A 20,398-nucleotide genomic window follows, 5' to 3' on the forward strand; every position below is an offset into this window, starting at 1 on the left:
TCAGATAAATACACAGAAAGGAAATTCTGCAGCTTTATTTATAGTAAAAATACTTTAGATACATACAATCTGTACAAGAACTTTCAAGGACCTCAAAAAGTCTCCTAGTGGGGAAAAAAAACAAAAAATAAAAAAAATCACACAAGGTAAAACTATAAGGAAAAAAAATCATGACAACTGGACAGCACAAAAATATGTGCATGTACCACATTTTTTTTTTTTTATATACAAAATGAAGGCTTTAAATTTTACTGTTGAAGGAAAAGTAAAATTAATTTATTTCGGCTTTGCTAAATTTTGGGACTTTTTTTAATTCCATTTCAGATGCTTGAGAAAATAAAAAGAACAGTTGTATGTTCAGAGTAGTCTTAATAAATCTGTCACTGTGCTAAATACTGTTTGGCAACAAAAAAGAAATAAAAAAAATAAAAAAAATGTTAAAGCATGTCAGTTTGGGTGACATTCAACTCGTGGGCGCTTTTATTACAGTGTTCACATCACCTAGAGGTCATGTTAAATGGCACCGCTGCATGTGGAATGGAATATCTGCAGAAAATAAAACTTGAAGGCAGGATGGTGAATCTTTGTGAAAAAACCCTCAGGACATTTTGGTGACTAGTCAGTCTGGCCAAACGCAAGCAACCACGAGCAGTACGTCTTCAATCTCACTGTAGATCTCAACCATCTCTTCAAGAAACTTGAATTTGTGACCAAACAGATGCTTCCAAAGGGAGGAAACCCGTGTGCATTAAAGAGGCTCGACAAAAGGCCACGAAAGTGAGACCTTTTCTTTCACCACATCCTCACAAAGGTCTCATCACTCATCCTGCAGATCCTGTTTTTCCTTTATAAAATTATACCATATACAATCATTTTTGCTTCTCCTCGCTCTCGCCGTGTGTTCAGACACCTACAGTTTCAAACTGGCAGTGCTCAGAGTGGATTACCCGTTGCTTTTCTCTTTTCGTGACTGATCCGCTGCAGATCAAACGTCTGTGAGGAAGAAATCGTGACATCTTCTCTGGATCCCTGGCCCCCGTCCTCACTCGTTCAGGGATAAGATGATGTCATCCTCAAGGTCAGAGTTGTCCGAGCTGTCTGTTTGTTTGAGAGACAAGCAGAGATTCAGAAAGTTGGGAATATAGATTTTCTGCTGAGTAGGTTAGTGGGCGAGTGCAAAAAGTGCTAAACGGCAAAAATAAACCAGCTGGGTGAGATGACATCTGGGTTTTTATTCCCCTCTCAAAATGATTTGTTTTATTGTGGTGAGTCTTGGATTAACCTAAAACAGCTTTTTTTTATATATCCACTACAGATTGACCAGAGAGGAATAAAAACAATATAAAGATGATTTTTAATCAAACGGTTTTTATGTGTTCATATTAAAAAAAAATTCAGAAAGGCTATTTAAACTTGGATCCAAAGGTGTCAGAATTTATGAATCTTCTCTGTATTAACTTAAAGAGGAACCTCAAGAGACCTAGAATCTAGCGATTTACAACTCATGATCCTAAAATAAATAGCTACTTTATGTAAACGAACCAGAATGAAGCTTTTCATTACAATATTAAGAAATTAATGAATGCATCTTCTTTGTTGGCGTTTTTTCAGCACATGCTGGTCATAGCAGATCTTAATAGCGATGGTTTACACACTTGGTTCTAATAAACTGAGCATGGTTGATTTCTTTCCCCTTTTTCATGCTAAAACATAATTTAAGAAGTTCCTGAAGAACCAGAGAGATACATTTTTCTAACAACGGCTAAATTAATCCAAATTAACTGTCAACTATCACAGGGATAGCACAGGGATTATGGAGCTGAAATAAGGATCACTGCCACTTTTCCAGTTTACGGGGACAGTACCAGGGTTTGGCATTTTATATTTCTGCATCCTTTTGGCTCTTGTCAAGACCAAAAGTGAATTTATATGAAAAAAAAAAACACGTTAAAGTGATGCGCATTAATAAAATTTTAAAACACAAAAAACAAACAAAAGCAACATTAAAAAGGAACCTACCAACTCACTCTGTGACGAAGGCCATTGGGAATAGAAGTGTTTTCAAAAGAGATTAAAACAGGCAAGAGAAAATGCTTGTGCAATATTTGACGACAAAGATCTGATGTTCTACCAATAAACCTGGTTAGTTAAGACCAAAGTAACCGATGAACCCACAGCTAGGAACCCATGGATTTGCAATTTTGAAAGAAAAAAATATTTTATAAAACATTTGTTTTGGTGAAAGTGCCATTCTGCGGGGTAGTAATCAGCCAGCAGGATATTCAGTACAGTAGAGGGTGAACTTGAACGTCAGCTTGGCTAAAACAAGTTCAAAACCCCAATTTATTATCTTTAAAAAAGATTTTAAATAAATTATACAGCAGCTCATGTAAGCAGCATTTTATAATCCTTTAATCTGCTGTCATATTTGCATTCAACTGATACATAGAGGTCTGTTATTTAGGGTGAAAGTTGTGATCTATTGCATTTCGTTGCATTTTACAGGTTCGGAAATCTGGAGACCACATTATGACAAAGACCGTTAAAAAAAAAAGGTTTAATGACAACAAAAACAGTGAGCTAAAATAATCTTTTCTCCTGCAGAAAATGATTCTCCAGTGTCAGATTGAAGTGGTTAAACTATATTCAAATGAAATGTTTATGACACATGTAGATGGACACAAGCATGTCAAATAGTAATGTTCCTAATCTGCTAGTTTGGAACTACGACCAATTCAAGATCAGTCCTAACCGAAAGGTGTGAAACTGAATGCAGCCTTGTCTTCTCGCCTGCTAAGGAGATTTCAGTGCATGTCTGAGACCTTGAGTGTTATCTAATGTTGCCAAAGTGTCTCTCTAAAGCCTCAACAAAAGGGTTTAAAAGAATTATATTCCTCTTGGCCTTGGTATGATAAACTCCTCCGTTAGTCAGTGCCTGATGACGTCAAGATGGGTGCACCATTCTGTTAGCGCAGTCAGAGATGGAGAGATGGAGGGAGGGAATGACGGGGCTGAAACGCACAGAACCAGCACCAGCACCAACAGAAGGTCCAGTCGCATAAAATAAGCCTGGTCCACTTGTTTTAAAATTTGGTTCCGAGTCAACAGTTTCTGACCCAGCTGTAGGGACTCTTGTCTTGTCCTATGAGTGAGGCTGTTTCTGATGCTGGAACCTGTTGGACCCCAAAAAGGCCAGTCCCTTCATTTTCCTTTTTATGCTGCAGTTTTCCAAACTTTCCCTTGCGCATTTACACTCCAAATTGTGTGCAAAAATGTTAGGTCAACATTTCAGAGGGAAACAGGCATCTAGTGTGAATATTTTGATAGAACTGGATTGTATGAAACAGATTTTGAATCCATCTGTAGAATTTGCCAAGATATTTCTGTATATATTTGCTTTATTCTCATTTTAGTAAATTGCCTTGAGATTTCCCACGAAATCTGTGGCCATATAGATAAATAGAAATTCATTGAAACTGTGTTGTTTATGTTTTGTGTCTACTTAATTAAAGCAATATGAGCAGTACAAGATCCAGTATAATCATTAATTTCCAACTGACGTGTCCATTTAGGCTCTGACAAAGGACATTTACTCCTTGACAAATTTTGATACTGATGAGAAAATTATACATTTCATTTATAGGACTGATAATATCTAATTAAATAAGTAGCCTATCATTTGCTTTACTTAATGATTCACAATTTATGGAGCCCATCATTCTCCATCATTGCTTGTTCTGTATACAACATGTATTGCAACACAGAACAGGATAAGCATATCTGGCAAGAGTTACCTATTGATGAAAAAGATATATATATAATTTTGAATAAGAAAATTGTTTAGCTTCTTCCCTTCAGAGGATGAGAAACGATCAAGACCCACTTGTGCCGAGGCCAAACGACACGTGGCTTACCGTTGTCACCATCCAGATCAACGTCATTATCAGAGTCATCATCATCGTCATCATCATCGTCGTCATCGTCATCATCGTCGTCGTCATCTCCGCCATCACCGTCATCTTCAAGGAGCTGAGAGACCTCTTCGTCCGAAGGAGAGAACTCGTCGTTGCCTTCATCATCACCTCCGTTGTCGTTCTCCAGCTCGGCGATGAGAGGATCCGTGTCGACGTCGTCATCCGAGTCGTCGTCGTCATCGTCGTCGTCTTCCTCCTGATCATCATCCTCCTGAAACGCAGAAAACAAGGTTCTTCTCTCTGACCAGAAGGAGCAGCGGAGGTGCTGCATAATGATTGCAGGAACAAAGTATGAACCTGGTCTTCCTCATCCTCCTCCTCTTCCTCAGCTAGCCGCTGGCGGCCGACTTCATAGAGCCGGCACACAGTGTCAGTGTTCACAGAGTCTTGGTTCTGTAAGCACACAGGGACAAGGTTTTTATTTTAAGGGTGATTCCTGGAGCTGTTTTGTAAATGAAGTAATGCACATTAATTATTTACCTCGATCACAGCTAGGTAGCAGTCTTTTGTATCTGTGCAAAGGTCAAATATATTCTTCTTGACATCAATTGTGGCTGAGAAAGGGAAAAAGAGCACGTAAATCTCTCCGAATATTACAAGATGCAAAATATAAAAAGAATCTACTACAGTATTTTAGAGTAAAAATAACTATTTTCACTAGGAAAACTGATTACTTAAAAACAAAGATTATCAGACGATAGTTCAAAAAGGTAAGAGGTCTTACCGATTGGTTTGTAATCTGTGGCATTGAAGGTCCTGAACGATGAACCGAACGGACTTTTCATTTGCATTTCCATCATGTCGTCTTCGTCGTCGGCTTGCAACATTGCTACAATCAGAAAGGGCCAGAGAGAGAGAGAGACGGTGAATAAACAACTGAACAGTGCAAGCTGGTGAGCTGCATTTCTGGCTCCAGAGTGCCTGAAATGGTCTTGTAGCGGCTCCATCTCTGCATGCCTGTGGCTCTTCCAGTGAGGTGCCCCGATTCTGTGAAAAACTGCTTTTTTTTTTTTTTATGCCAATCCAACATTCGAGTCCTCTGCCCACAGGGCGTCGACTTGCTGTGGCTTCAAATGTACACAAACACACCTGCCAACCCGTGCAAGCTCTGTTCACACCTTTCAGCAAATACACACGTGCTCTGGTAGCTTCATAATTACCCAACTTCCATTCAGACAATTTCACACGTAGCCTGTGAATCGACTTGTAGGCACTGAAGCCAAACAAATCCAACCCCATAGTCGAGTGACTTGTGCATTTACCTCCATAAATGACTGTGCCGCTGTTGTTGAAAACTATCCTGCACTGGTCCAGAGCAGGAACCGTGTGGAGCAGGTGGAAGGTCCGCAGATCCCACTGAAGCACGCAGTTAAGAACCATAATGTTTTTTCCTCCAGCTGTGTCTGCTTCAACTTCAGCTACACTAAACAATGATCACGTGCCTCTTTCCGCCCCCATCTCCGGAGAAATAAAAGACTTTTAGTGGGATAAATATTTAATGCTAAGCGGTAAAATAAATCCTCGTTCGTCATCCCATCGCTGGAAGAGCTTCACATTCAATCACCAGAAGAATTATTTTATGCCGCGGTCACACCGACGTCTCCGGTGTTGAGCCGGCAGTTCTTCAGCTTTAATAATGCACCAAAGCTCCTGATTTTTAAATATAAATAAGAACGTAAATACATCTTCCTCAACACTGATTGGAACCTCTTTTTCTAAATGTGTAAATTCATGTTATTGCAGTAGCATATTCTCACGAAGAGAGAATTTGAGAAATGTAACTTTTCTCAAAACTGTAAGGAGTTGAAAAAAGTTACCCCTCTATTTTGCCAGTAGGCAAGCACTTTATTAATTTATTTTTATTTTTTTACCAAACTCCATAGATCATCCAGAGCCGACAGCAGTGGAAGGAATTCCCAGTAACGGGTTCAGTGTTGTGTTGTTTTTCTAGATCAGAAAGCCAGCATGAACAAGTGGAAAATTAGCCTTTATGCCTCCATCTCTAATAATCTCCAGATATCCAGGCCACATTACTAATTACAGAATTGTTAAAAAGCTTAACTATAAAGTTTTTGAAACTATTTTTTCTCACCAAAACCTCTCGTTAGGACAAGAGGGCAAACTGAGCAGATCTTAGCCTTGTCACATAGACAGGTTAGTGTAAACTTAACGTTGTCGTTTTTCCAGTTAAAGTTTTAGCTGTTTAGCAAACTCTGCGCTGATGTTTGTGAAGTTGGGACATAAAACAACCTGTTAGGTTTTGGTTCACGTCTAACAACTGTTATGCAGATTTGGGAACTACAGGAGCATCTAGGAAGCTCCAACAGGGAGATTTGATAATTTTTCCTTTACTTCCCATCCTTTTAACTCTGCAAGGTGGAAAGATAAATATGGCTTCTCATCCAGCATAGAGGAAAGATGTCATTTGAAACGGGCCTCTGTTTCATATTTATGAACCAAAGGGAACTGAATATCATGAATTATTAATTAAAACTGATTGGGGAACCATGATTTCAAGTAAGATGATAAATTGCGATAGTATTACTGACAATTGCAGTAACCACATCGTTTATAATAAATCCTTTCTTCACTATTAAATAATTTCCTCTTCCCTCTTCATGAGCTTTAGCATCTCAGCTGCTAAGAGAATGCACATGTTGGCGTGAAGGACATTATTTCTATGGATTGTTATAGGTACCAAAGTGTGACAAGTGATTTTGTTAAAAACAATAATATCCACCAATGTGATTTCCCCCCCACTGAATAAATAAACCTCAAAATTACTGGGTGGGTCTTTCCATGTGAGAATACGCTCCTGCAATGACAACTGAATTTATTTTGGGATTTTTCTGCATCATTTTGGGATTTTTCTGCATGAGGCACACCGATATTTATGGTGGGCACATTACATCCATGTATGGCTTAAATAAGAAAAAAAAGAACCAGTTTTAAAGTGATTTAAAATGTTTTCAAGTGCAGCATTAACCCTTTTCTCATATGTGCATGTAAAAATTATAATAATAATATCTGAAGGATACGATTTCTGTGTTGATGATGACCTCCTGGCCGTTGGGATGAAACACCCCGCTGATGTTCATGTTGAATTTATCAAACTTGTGGATGGCCTGAGCCGTGCGTACGTCCCACAGCACGCCATCATTCAGAACCAAGTCGTCTGTTGGGTTGAAGGTGGCGCAGTTCCTCTTGTAGTTGTTAGCCAGGTCTGGGTTGTTGAGGGTCAGGGTAACCTGTCCCGTCTGTATGTCATAAATCTAGGAAAGAGAAGCGCAGAGTAAAAATGTGTCTTAACTGCATGTTGTTTGCACTTTAATTGTTTAATATTCTATAATATATTAAATATACATACACGTGCTATGTGTTCTTTTGTCCCTATGACACGGTCTTGTGAAAGCTTGCTGAACTCCACATAATGGTCACCCAGGAAGGAATGCCTAAATGCAGTGGAAGCAACATTTGAACATTTAATCTAAAACATAAAAACTAAGGAAAAGCACTTAAAAACCAGGCAGTGTCATAAAGTCACTGCAGCCTCCAAGAAGTGGTTTATCTGAGTTTAAGCATTTGGATGAATGAACCCAAGCGGAAGAGTTTTAAGGACTGACGACTGCAGGCCTGGGGCTGTTAGTGTGCATAATTAAACAACATGTAGTGTGTCTGTTAGCTCCTTTTAAACAGAATAAAGCTGCTGTTGTACTGGGTAGATAGGATCCAGAAATAGAAGAAATGGGAGGGGGGAAAAAAACGAGGGAAGTTAACTCTGCTGACTGACATTAATTACATGGTAATGATTCGGGCAATTTTAAACTCCAAAAGAGTGCAAGTTCTTTTTGATGGAGCGTATTCAACATATAACAAGGAGCTAGGAAAAGGACTTACTTCATGATGAACACAGATTTCATGCCCCACAGCGCAGAAAGAGGGTAACTCCAAGAGGCCGAGGTTAAGAGTAGAGAACCATCCTAAAAAAGGAAAAAAAAAATAAAGATCTTAGTGATAAAAACAACTCTTTATGAAACATATGTGTATGTCAATAAATTAGAATATCATAAAAAAGTTTCATCTTTTTAAATAATTCAATTCAGAAACTACTCCATTGATTATACACAAAGTGATACAAATTTAAACATTTAAACCCAATTAAAAAAGACCAATTTGGTTTCTTAAAAAAAAAAAAAGGTAATATTACACAAGACCAATAAAAAAAGACTTAATTTAGAAATATTAAGGCCCGCAAAAAATCATAAAGAAGTTGACAATCAGAGTCGCTGATACCCTCGATAAGAAGCAAGCTCAAAGCGCAGTATTCAGGCACATCAATGGAAAGTTAGGTGAAGGGAAGAACTGTGGTTGAAGAAAACTGTCACAAGCAACAGGAGAAACCACGGCCGTGGGATTGTTAAGCGAGCCCCATTCAAGAATTGTAAGGAAATTCACAAGTGTGGACCGTAACTGGAGACAGAGCTTAAAGAGCCACCACACACACACACACACATGGATCCAGGACTAAGGAGAAAAAAAAAAGACTGCACCATTACTCAGAGGTGCACTACTCATTGGCCTTCAACCTTTCTGAGATTTTATCTTTCTCAACTTTTCTTGGTACTCGTATTTCTGCTGTGCCGGCTGGTTCTATTATGTTTGATATCAAGTTTTTATTCTTCTTATCATTATCATCATTATTATTGTTTTAAACTGTTGAGTCTTTAACCCAAGTTATTTTATTAGATGTTATTTTGTTTTATCTCGTGTTAAAGTGCTATTTAAATAATGACGACAATGATGACGATTATGATCACAAGAAACTTAATCTTTTTTACAAACACGACAAAATCCTTCATCATCTTTACCGTCGACAGGCTGCAGGCATTCCCCGAATTCCTCGTTTTCCATCCACTTTTGTTGAAATTTGCATTTTCCCCATTCTCTAGCTCTTTCTCCGCCTCGAGCTTCTTTTCCGAACATCGTAAAAACATACGGCTTTACGATCAACCCGAAGCAGTTCAGCATGTTTGGTTCCGCGCAAACACGCGGAATCAGTTATATCTGATATAATATATCTGATATAACTGTTTTTATGAACATATTTTTTTAGGAAAAAAATAAGGCATTTTAAATGCCACTGATAATCACATTTAACGACTTTTAATGCCAATTAAGGCCTTAATTTAAAAAAAAAAAATACTTTAATGACTTTTAAAGCTTTTTAATGACCAGCGGAAACCCTGTTGCTCATTACTGCCAAAAGTACCAAACCTGCTTTGATGAACATTATTAAAGCAATCTGGGCTCATTTCACACCTCAGTAGAGTCACAGGGTGGTCGCCTCTATGTCATGCCAAACTGATTAAGTAATTTGGGCAAAAGGAGCCCTGGCCAGGTGCTGAGTGCTGTAACAGTACATTTCATAGCTTTTTATTGATCATGTCAAGAATTCTCTGAATTCTGGGTTTTCATTCAAATGTAAGACATAACAGAAATAAATGATAGAAATGTATCACTTTGTGTGATTCATCTAAATAACAGGAGTTTCACTTTTTGAACTGATTTAATAAAAAAATCAAAGAACTTTATCTAATTGATTGAGATGCACCTGCATAACCTATCACAGATTTCTCTACAGACCCGTGACGGCTCCAAGTGAGTGATCGCTGAGCTGTGACAGCTGTAGCTGGCTTCTTCCTGGCCCGTAAACACGTTGTAGAGCTTGAGCTGGCCCGTGCACGTGCCGAGCATCAGGAACCGCTCACGAGCCGAGAAGGCACAGCACATGAATCCGCTCTCATCCTCATCCGCCTCCCGGAACACGGAGATGGGACGGAACCTGGACAAAAACGACACGGAGAACGTAAAGAATGGCTCCGCAGGAATGCGAGGAGGGAAAATCGGAAAGACACCGACCTGCTAAATATAAGATGTCTGTCAAAGCATCCGCCGTCCACGCCTCCGTATTTTGGATATATAACTCTATGCGAATGGCGCGACGTGAAGTTGATGGGCGCCTGCCGTCTCTGTTTGGGCTCTGGGCATTGGTGGGGGGTGAAAAGCGAGAAAGGTGGGCAGGTTGCGACGGGGTTTTTACAGCGCGCGTGCTGCTCCCTCAGGTACTCCGTGATAATACTGTCCAAAGCAGGAGGAGAAGGCAAGTGTCTGTCAAACTGCTTCTTCATGGCCGGACTTTGACTGAAAGCCCCATGATCCGACTTCTGTCGAAGCACTCTGGTTTTTTTACAGTTCATCGCGCCGCACGGCGTCTGCCGATCACGGGAGAAAACGATGCGGCCGATCAGCGGAGAGCCGTTGTTACAGTGTGGGGCAGACGTGGAGGGCATGGCGCTGGAAGGCGGGGCGGACGGCTGCGACGTGGAAGGGCGTGGTTGCGGGTGGCTGGATGCTGGGGAGGTCGAGTGAGCGGGGTGGTTTCCATGTCGCGACGCCACACCGTTGGCCAGCCGTGGGGTGCGGGGGAGCGTTGTAACGGGGGAGGCGGGTGGGGGAGGCGCAACGGCAGGGAAGGAGGAAGCCGAATGGGAACAATGAGAGGAATGCGATAGGCATGTCATGGGCAGATCCGCCTCTTTGGTGAGTGTGTTCGCTGTGTCGTGCAGGCCTTTGGCCACGAGGTGGTTCCGTACGAGGAGCAGCAGCTCCTTCTCGGGGAAGGTGATCTTGGACTGAGCGACCACGCTGGCCCGCTGTAGCCACGCCAGAGACACGTCAGTACCGATCAGCAACGGCTTCCCAGAGATCCTTTCCATCAGCTCTGCTGCGAACTTGCAGAACTTGACGTGTTCGCTGCGTTTGTCCTGGAGAACGGGCTCCTTCATGAGCTGCTGGATGTGTCCGCTGCTAAACAGCGGCAGCTTGCTGATGATTTGTCTCACAGAGCTGGAGCGAGACAGACCCACCAGAGCTTTGCAAGCAAGAGCTCGGATCTGATCTGCATCTGTAATGGGCATCTTCACAGTCAGCAGGGATAGGAGCACCTAGAGGACACATACAAAGTGTGAGCAAAAAAACAAAAAAGAGAAAAAAAAACAAGTCTTTCTAAGCAAAGAGCAGGTTTTAAAAATAGATGTAAGGTTTGCCTTAAGTGTACCTTGATACCATTGTTGGATTGCACAACGTTCCACATCTTGGTGAGCACGCTCTCGTTGGCTTTCGTCTGCTGCGGCAGGCGGCGACGGGGGGTGCCCGCGATAAACTTGCCAATGCTGGACATGCGTTTGTCCGGAGCGCAGACGCAGTTGATGACGACCTGCAGGGCTGACTTCTGGATCTCCGCGTCATTGACAAACACCTCTCCCTCCGCCACAGCCAGGACTATACTTATGCCTGAGACAAAAAAGACAGAGAGAATATGAACACGTTGCAAAAATGCATGTTAAACATGCACCATATTAAAATTTTATAGATAATATGATACAGATTTTTTTTCTTTAAAAGGGATAAACCTGATTTTCTTACAACAATGCAAGACACTGTTGCTTGGCAACCAATAAAGTAAGGAACATCTAAAAAGACAAGAAAAAAAAAACTGAGACTACTGGCAACAACCATTTTTGCCAGTTGTTCTCTAAGAAGACTTACCGACAGTTGAAACAGTGGATCCTCCCTCGTCGAGCACCGCAACAGGTTCGGACAACAGAAGCTGCGTCTTTGGTACCACTGTGAGGATACTCAGGATGTCGAGTGCGTATCGTACTGTATCGCTCCTGCAAGAGCAGAGGACAAAAATCTAAATCTGCAGCTGGCGAGCAGGCCCAAGTCTGGAAAACGTCAAAATAAGCTCAGCAAACATTTAATAACGCTTGTCAATACCTGCCGTAGTAGGTCCTCCAGTCACAAGCAATGGAGATAAGTTGCAGGAGGAGCTGGACGCAAGATAGCTTGTGAAAGACCTCCGCTGGTTCCCAGTATAGCCTGAGTGGGCCGTACTCTATCAGAAACTCCATCATTTCCACCACCTGTTCACGGCTGTAGCTGACCGCCTGACCAGTGAGGCAAGCACACACAATGCCGAATCAGAAACCACCTTCAGAGCTAAAGCACAAATGGAAAAGGTGCAAAAAGATTTTTTGGTCTTCTGATAAATAAACCTATCCTCTGTGTACCTTATAATACGGCTGCGAGTGAATGGGGGCACCTCCCTCTGTGCGCTGCAGGGATTGCTTCACCTGCTCCACCTTGATTGCCAGATGGGCCTCAAAGTACCTGCGCAGAGCCATGCAGGTGTGCTTGGCTCTCTGCCTGCTGGAGAAAATCTCATCATCACTCAGCAGCGCTCCCTGGTCCTCATGATTCAGAATCTCCAGCGTGCTGATCTAAAAAAAAAAAAAAAAAAAAAAAAAAGTAAATTCATTGCAAACTTTAACAAAAAACCATGGTACAATTTGACAGGGCACAGAGAAATAAAAGTCTACACGGTTACACTGAGGACCAAATGTGTTTTCGTTGTTGTTACCAGGTTGACAAGCCGCCTGAGTCCGTCCTGGTTGTCGAATAGCTCGAGGACAGCCCGGAACGAAAAGGAGATTGAGAAGAACATAGTTGCGTGGCAGCAGCCTGATGCATGTGAGCACTCCAGCAGCCACAGCGTGTAACCAACCACATCTGACAAGACGGAATGGGGCAACATGCACACCTTGAGTGGAGAGAGCACAGCCCTGAATACAAATGTGGACGCCAACAGAAAAAAATAAAAATAACCCACATAATGCAACGAGTTCTGCAATATTGTGCTATTTGGTTCTGCAGCGTTTTCCATATGCATCAACGATGTCAGAAAAACACATCTGCTGAAAACATAAAGCATAATATTTGCACATTATAACTGCTATTAAGAAAAAAACAAAACCACTTTCCTTTTGGCCAATAATACCACAATCTGCTCAGCCACAACATTATGACCAATGCATAGTAACATAACACTATTGAGTTTGTTAGAAAACTATTGACCAGCATTCACATGGATACCGTAACATTTTAAAGACGTTTCCATAGATTCCTCTACAACAGCAACCAGTCCTCTCAGCAGGACCGAAGCGGATCAATGAAGTCGATCCGGCAGGATCCCAATGACTTAAAAATTAGGTTTAACAGAGGCATTAAGTGACAGATCTGAGTGGGGGATTTCTCCTACATCTGCTTGATCACCGTGTCGTGGTTATCCTGCAAATTTTACAAATCTATTGTGGAAAATAAAAAAATGTTGCTGTCCATTGGGAAGGCGATAAGGACCTTGTCACAATATTTTGAGCTATTTATTGGTATAACAATAGGAGTGATGATAAGCATTTAGAAATTCATCAGCACCTTCGTCTTTGTGGCAAAATAACTGTGACAGAGCCCAACCAACACAAAATGTTGTAAAGATAAAACTTACATTACTAATTAATGAAGAGGCTACGTTTTACCACCGCTAAACAGCACAAAATATTTGCAATATCTAAATAAAGAAAATCGTATCCCTACTCGTATCCCTTCCCTACTTGCAGTCCTCAAAATGTTCCTATTTGCATCAGATTCTGCTGATCAATGCATTTCTCACATTAGACAGACACTGGAGGACCGCCCTGTGTTGCTGCACCTGCTGACTACGCCGCCGCTGCTGCTTTCTTTGCTTCGTTTTAAATAACTAGGTCACACTTGTACGGCTGTCCTGTATTGCCCCTTCAGCTTAACGTCATTATAGCTCTGACTACCACCCAAACTGGATCCGCAATCAGCAACGACATTAAAATAATTGTAAAACAAAAAAGGGAAATATCTACTTTTGTAAATCACTGGGATCAGACTTATTTATGGAAATAGTCCAGAGACTGAATGAAGGTGTTTATCAGTGAGACCACTCCTGTGAGATGATTTGATCATTATTATCATGGGGGGGGGGGGGGGGGGGGGGGGGGGGCTGTCTATAAGTATGCCGTTTGCCTCAGAGATAATTTTACAGTCATTTTACCTAGTAACACTGTCACTGAAGCAACAATAAAACTGTGCAGCAAAGATAGAATTATAATTTGTGTCACTGTTGTATAGTTCAGTTATGCTCATTTTACAATCAGCATCAAAAGGATTACAAGGATTAGGCTTTGGAAGATGCAAAAAATGAACAAGCCAATAAGGTTAAATAAAAGTAACTTAAAATTTTGGATTCGGAACTTTTAAAGACGCCAAGGAAACCCCGTAATACTCAGGCTCGTCAACAATTAATGTCACTATGAAGGGTGAAAACACGTAAACTTAGCTCTCAAACTGATAATTTAAAAAAAAAAGATCTAAATCAGGACGGCCCAAACTCCAAAAAATCCCTGGACAGAAATAGCTTCAACCAGTCCTCCAGTAACTTGTTAGAAACATAGATGCCAACTGAATAAAGGTGGTCATTATGTTATAGCTGATCAGTGTGACAACAAGCCAGTAAAATCTATGCAGCAAAAAAAAAAAAAAAAAAAAAAACTTTTGTTGCATTGTGTATTAATCTCTTATACCCTTTCCATTGCATCCTGGTTATAGGCAAGGTAATAGAGGCACAGTGACACTCCTGTAGCAGCCATCGAAGGCCTCGGGATTTCCAGCAACTTCTGAACTCCTCCATGTGCGACAAACTCTGCCGCAAACTTCTTGTGCAATAGCAGCGAAGCCAGATACTGTGAGAATGAAAATAAAACATGAGACTAAGGAACTTTCTGCTCTGAGCACCAAAAAGACTCAAAGAAAGAAGAGAGGATTTACCTTCAGAGCCTCAAAGGTCAGCTGAACATCATTGGTCTGCTTTAGATCCATATAGTGCATGAGGAGCTCCCTGGCTCCCATTTGCATAAACACTGCCAGCAGCTGTAAAAAAGGAAGGCATAAAAAAATGCTAGTTTATCACACTATAACATATTAAAATAATATTTTTTTAAAACATAGTATTGCCTTTAAACTAAATAATTGGTTTTAATAATTTCTTTCCTCAGAATTGTGATCAAAATGTAAGACTGACACCTGCTGGTAGGTTTGCAGCATGACAGAACAGGCACATTCTCTGTACCATATACACACGTTTTTTTACAAAAACTATATAAAATACTGGCATTAATTGCCACTATAAAAAATTTCCCACCAAGAAGAAAAATGTTTTTTCCATCAGTTCGTAGAGGATTGCACTTCTGTTCCTATTAAGACCTCACCTTTCAAACACTGAAATAATTTGTGTATTAAATAAAAATATGATCAAAACAGAGTTTTGGTTATCATAAATAAATAAAAATTAATATGATCAAAACAGAGTTTTGGTTATCATAAATAAATAAAAATTAATATGATCAAAACAGAGTTTTGGTTATCATAAATAAATAAAAATTAATATGATCAAAACAGAGTTTTGGTTATTAATTTAGCTCGGTGTAAAATCGTATACACAAGTTTAAACAACACCAACCTCCTGATACTCCCCCAAAGGTGTGAGATACTGCAGGATGAGCCTCTGCTCAATCTCTGGGGTCAGCGGGTCCAGATGATAGTTGTTCCCAATAACCCAGGGACTCATCTCCGACCAGCTGCTGTTGGAAAGTTCACTAAAGTTCCTTTCTGGTTCGGGGAGGGAGAAATTAAGCTTCTGTTTTGAGGCCCTGGCACTGTCTCTCTCAATTCTCCGTCTCAGGTAGCTGCTGCCGTCAGACACGCCCTGGTGTGTCAGTGAACCTGGGGCAGACATGGGCTTCATCATGGTTTTAACTGCCGAGTTGGCACGGCTGCTCGTTCTGTGAGGGGAGCTGAACCGGAACGAAAGTTCGTTTTCAGGCTCAACGCTTGAGAAGGCAACTTCGGCGTCTTCTTGTGGCCCCACCGTTTCCTTTTCATCTGCATTTTTACTCGGCGAGAAGGGCTTGTCTTCAAAGCCTCCGTCAACAGCCTCCTCGTCTAAAGGCAGCAAAGGCTCGCTGAAGGTCTTCCTGGGGCTGGGCCGTTTGATTTCCCGTTTGTTCTCAGCATCCTTATCCTGAAGCTCCCGCAACCGATGCAGCATCAAAGGCACCTGTACAAGTGAAGCACAAATAATAATCTAATGGATCCTTGTGAGCAAACTACAGGGCAAAATATCTATCTTTTGTCTTTCGCTATAAGCTTCTGGATTATTCATCAAGACAAACTGACATACGAGCTGGGGGGACCCCCTACTGACCAGAACAGAGTTCTCCTCTCTGTAGTTGGCAGCAATGTCCTGGTTCTCCATGGCGCCCGCCAACAAGCCTGTGGCATAGATTCTTAGAGGCTGTTCGGCCTCCTGAGCCCACTTAAAGAGCCTTTCAACAATGCCCTCCTGAAAAAAATGACATGAAAAATAGTGAATAACAGAGATACCCAAGAAGGGAAAATACAAACCACTGTGTTTAATTACAAACTTTGTTTGAAGTGTTTTTTTTATTTTAAATAAAGCACATACTGTATATGGGTCCAGACCAGGAAGCAGAATCCCAGTTTAACACACCTCTCTGCAGCTGCTGCTCTGTTACCCACACATTACTATATGGGGACAGTGTCTCTTGCCCACAGCCAAAATCAAATATATCAAACACTTATCTTAAATAAGCAAGTCTTTAAAATCTCATAAAAAATAAGGATAACTCCCATTAAACAGAGAATAAAACAAAAGGGGTTTATTGAACGCCTCTCTCTTCAAAGACTTTGTTAGTTAATGATTTGTGACAATCAAATTGATGTGTTTTGTCTCCCAAATACCTAGCTGCATGCAGGCAAATGCAGAAGCAAGGGGTGGAGGACTTGGTGCTACCTCATTGAAGTGGGGTGCAAGGGATTCGTCAGCCAGACACTGATCAGGTACATAAGTCAGAAAAACCCACTGAAAACATCACAGAATCTCCCGAAAAGGCTTTAAGATGGCTGTGGACCACGGAGGGATCTGTGGACCACATAAGCTATTCAGACAAGCCAGGCCATGATCAGCCCTGGCTGGGTTTCCTGGGGGAGGGTGTAAGATGTTGACTGGTCCATTTTCTGATTTCTGAAGTATCACAGAAAAAGCTTGGTTTGGACTTTAGACAGTTAACTTTAGCCTGAAACCTACGAATGACCAATATAAGAAAAATAAAAAAATGCGGGTGCTTCAACTAATGCAAAACTTCGCTCCACTTGATCTTTTAAAAATATTCCAAAACATTCTACAACACTAATTTAATTCACTTGTATTAAATTTCTCAAGATATCTACACCCAACTATGAAAAAGAGACTATGGAAAAGATCTGAAGGATTATTTTTCAGTCTCTATCTAGAGGCTATCTAGAGACTTTACAGTCTCTAGATAGCTGAAATCCTTTTCTGATAAGTGCCGGTATTATGCTGCTTAATCTTCCTCCTCCAACTAAAGAGTTTGATGGGGGGATAACAATTAGTAGGTGGATTTTTGTTTTAAGGGAAGCATTAAAATTAAAACACTAAACACACACGATAAGGGCAGAAGCACGCTACCTTTTCTTGAAAGACCACAGCTGTCTCCAGCCCAGGCATGATGTTCTGCAGCAGGCGACAAGCTGCTGCATTTAGAGAGAATTCCCTGCTGGTCATCACGTAGCTGTTCACCAACTACAAAAAGGAAATGTTTACTTTTTTTTTTTAAATCATCTTCTAACAAAGATATTAAATGCAGTTCATTATAGTGCAACAAAAAAAAACAGCTTATAGTATTTATTAATGCTTACTGTGTTCATGAATTCATCATTTTTGAACAAGATCTTCAGAAGGTGCCCCAACATACATTCTGGATCGGCTCGCCCTGGTGGCCAAGAGAGGTATGTCAAATGCTTGCAGAATATTTAAATCAGGAGGACTTTCAGTCATGCAACCAGTTTTCTTTTTTTTTTTTTTTTTTCTTAATCATACCAGGATGTCGGTCATCAAAAGGGTCAGGGTCGGCTTTGTGGTACTCCTCCGTCTCCTTTTCAACAAGCTCTGAGATTCTAAAAGTGAAAGTAAAATCACATATTTAACACTCTTGAAGCCCCTTCAATTCATCTTAAAAGGCCTCACAGCAGACCATCTCCATTAAACACCTGCCTACTTACTTGGTTAGGATGTTGACCAGTTCCTGGGTGTTGCCTTGCTGCTCCCTCTCCCACTGTTCCAGCAGAGCAGTCAGCTCTGCCTTCGAATCCACGGTGGCAGGTGCTGACGCCATGGTGCAACCTGTCAGAATGACATGTGCTCAAGACACGAAAGATACTAAAAATATTTTTTTTTTTACAGTTTAGCGTACATTGCAGCAGGAAACAGAACAGGAAAGAACTTTTTCCCCCATATTACCGTTTCTTTGTTGGATGATTTGGCCAGGTTTTGTGCTAAGACTGAGATTCCCGGGGATGATGTACATTTTTTAGAAGTAAACCAAACAATCTAGCGTAAAGCTGGTATTTTAATATGCACAGTTTAACATAAAGATCCAGCTAATTAGAGAAAATGTCAATCTTGCAAAAATGAGTTAACTTATAACTAAAATGTCTGGACAGACTGGCCACGATTTGTGAGTTTTTATAGAAACGGAGTCCCAACCTTTTGCCATGGGGCCACAAATGTGAGGTTGAATGTACTACGGGGCAACAGTATTTCTACCTGCTCAACAATGAACTAAACACACACTATTTTATTGAAACAGGAAAAGTGGTCTGATTTCTGTAGAAAAGAGAGCTTTAAATCATCACAGATTTGAAACATAAAACGGGTCTTCTAGGTTTGTCTGATTTAAAAAAAAAAAAAAAAAAAAAAAAAAAAAAAACGGCAAACATCCTACTAGCATATTTTATGCTGATCATGTATTTCTAAATTATCGTGTGTGGCCTTTTAGCAAGAACAGAATATGGCTCATTCATACTTAAATTTCTCCAAAATGGGCATGCCCAAGTCTGCTTTTTAAGATAAAGTCACAGGACGTTTATTGTCCTGCTTACTATAAAACCAAATTAAAAGGCAAAAACATGGCTGATAAAAGATGAATACTTTGTGTTTCACCTTACATCTTTTATGAAAGGTCAGATCATTACCCCCCCCAAGAAAAAATTATTCCTAAGGCCACATTTTGGACAACCTTGTTGTTTACCATAACAGCAGCAATTAGGCTATCATTGTAATGGAGAGACTGAGCACAGGCCAAAGAACTTGTGAAAACACGGGTTGTTAGTGAGAGCCAGCGCAAAAATCTACCTTGAGAAAATGCAGCCCAGCAGAAAAAGTTGATTTCTAGTGGTTCCCACACGCTTCAAATACAACTAGCCCCTATTTTGTTTTCAATTTATGAAGAAAATCCTTGTTTCTGCTGGCAGTTGTGGCATTTATCACTGCCCGTCTCGTACTTTCCTCTTTGTTTTGTACGTTAGCATTAGTAGGTAACCTCTTTTCTTCTTATAGTTCCTGCACTTTCCCCTTTATTCCCCTCCCATGCATGTGGTTCCCGAGCTGAATGTTTTTCAGCCATTACTGGCCCCAACCGACCTGCTCATTGTTCCCCGTTAATCATGTTTGAAGCTCCTCTCCTATTATCTGACCGTTTCCCCTCCACGCTGCTAAAGCTGGTGTTGTACACACAAAGCTGATTTGAAAAGGGCAAAAAAAGGCCGGAGAGGGCAGTAAAACGTGCTGTTGGTCTCATAGGAAGTCTTGCAAACTGATGTTTGTGAGCCAAAAAAAAAACAGAAGTAGCTGATCCGCTTCTGTGCTGCAGGTGCGGCTGTTCTCTGGGGAACACAACTGTCACATTTCACTCAAAGTTTGCTTGTTTTCAATAAATTATCCACAAAACTAGAAAATATATTTAACTAGCCATGCATTAACAACCCGAACACTTGCTAAAGTATCCCCGTGTATTAATTCATGATGTACTCTATTTCCCAGCGTAGCGGGCAGCTGGAAACTCCGCTCACAGATGCGATGTTTGGCTAGCCGAACATCGGCTAAACATTGGCTAAATCGTTATTATCGCAACAACAACGCACTCAAACCCCCAACTTTAGTACTCCGTCGCGGAAGTACATGGCGGCTCTGCGATTTCTAGGAGCGTGTAGCTTGATTTGCAGAATTCAGATAATGTCGGGTCCAATCAAACCTGCCCGCAAAGGCAAACACACACACACACACACGGCACTGTTTGGTATTAGCAAAAACCTGGATATTTAGCCAGCATGCTAACTTTACCTCGTTTTTACTCCGTTCTTGCTTGGTTCTTCGGTTACACCGAGAATTAAATCCACCGACACAAGTCCCTACCTAATTATTGTTTGCCGAGGCTCAACGCATCAAGAGCCGTCTCACAGACACGGCTCCATTTGTTTTTATTGTAGCTTTGAGTGGACGGTTTGTTAGCATTACGGCGAACACGTTCTTTGCGTCATGTCACACGCGACCGTCCGCTGTT

General features: G+C 41.0%; 1 protein-coding gene across 1 annotated transcript; it reads right to left on the bottom strand.

The window, feature by feature from the left end:
• On the bottom strand, positions 1-20,385 carry LOC105926104 (DDB1- and CUL4-associated factor 1). The gene is made up of 25 exons (XM_012862305.3): positions 20,179-20,385; positions 18,060-18,180; positions 17,878-17,954; positions 17,697-17,770; positions 17,467-17,580; positions 16,162-16,299; positions 15,418-16,014; positions 14,727-14,828; positions 14,483-14,641; positions 12,457-12,636; positions 12,107-12,316; positions 11,814-11,983; positions 11,583-11,707; positions 11,092-11,327; positions 9,894-10,978; positions 9,618-9,816; positions 7,872-7,954; positions 7,342-7,426; positions 7,013-7,246; positions 5,237-5,330; positions 4,699-4,803; positions 4,455-4,528; positions 4,272-4,367; positions 3,915-4,185; positions 1-1,098 (listed from the first exon to the last, which is right to left on the bottom strand). Exons 2-25 carry the CDS (start codon positions 18,170-18,172, stop codon positions 1,043-1,045), a joined length of 4,677 nt encoding a protein of 1,558 aa, XP_012717759.2. The 5' UTR covers positions 18,173-18,180; positions 20,179-20,385; the 3' UTR covers positions 1-1,042.
• Positions 20,386-20,398: the final 13 nt, after the last annotated feature.

Source organism: Fundulus heteroclitus, unplaced genomic scaffold (assembly GCF_011125445.2).
Source record: "Fundulus heteroclitus isolate FHET01 unplaced genomic scaffold, MU-UCD_Fhet_4.1 scaffold_54, whole genome shotgun sequence".
In the NCBI taxonomy this organism is placed as follows: domain Eukaryota; kingdom Metazoa; phylum Chordata; class Actinopteri; order Cyprinodontiformes; family Fundulidae; genus Fundulus; species Fundulus heteroclitus.

What these genes read in the sequence shown, in the direction of transcription:
- LOC105926104 (XM_012862305.3), bottom strand. Translation starts at nt 18,172, where the DNA reads ATGGCGTCAGCACCTGCCACCGTGGATTCGAAGGCAGAGCTGACTGCT. An exon ending in ACTCGCAGCCGTATTATAAG is followed by an intron (nt 11,984 to 12,106) that starts GTACACAGAGGA and finishes CTCACTGGTCAG; the next exon opens with GCGGTCAGCTACAGCCGTGA. An exon ending in CACAGATTACAAACCAATCG is followed by an intron (nt 4,529 to 4,698) that starts GTAAGACCTCTT and finishes TCCCTTTCTCAG; the next exon opens with CCACAATTGATGTCAAGAAG.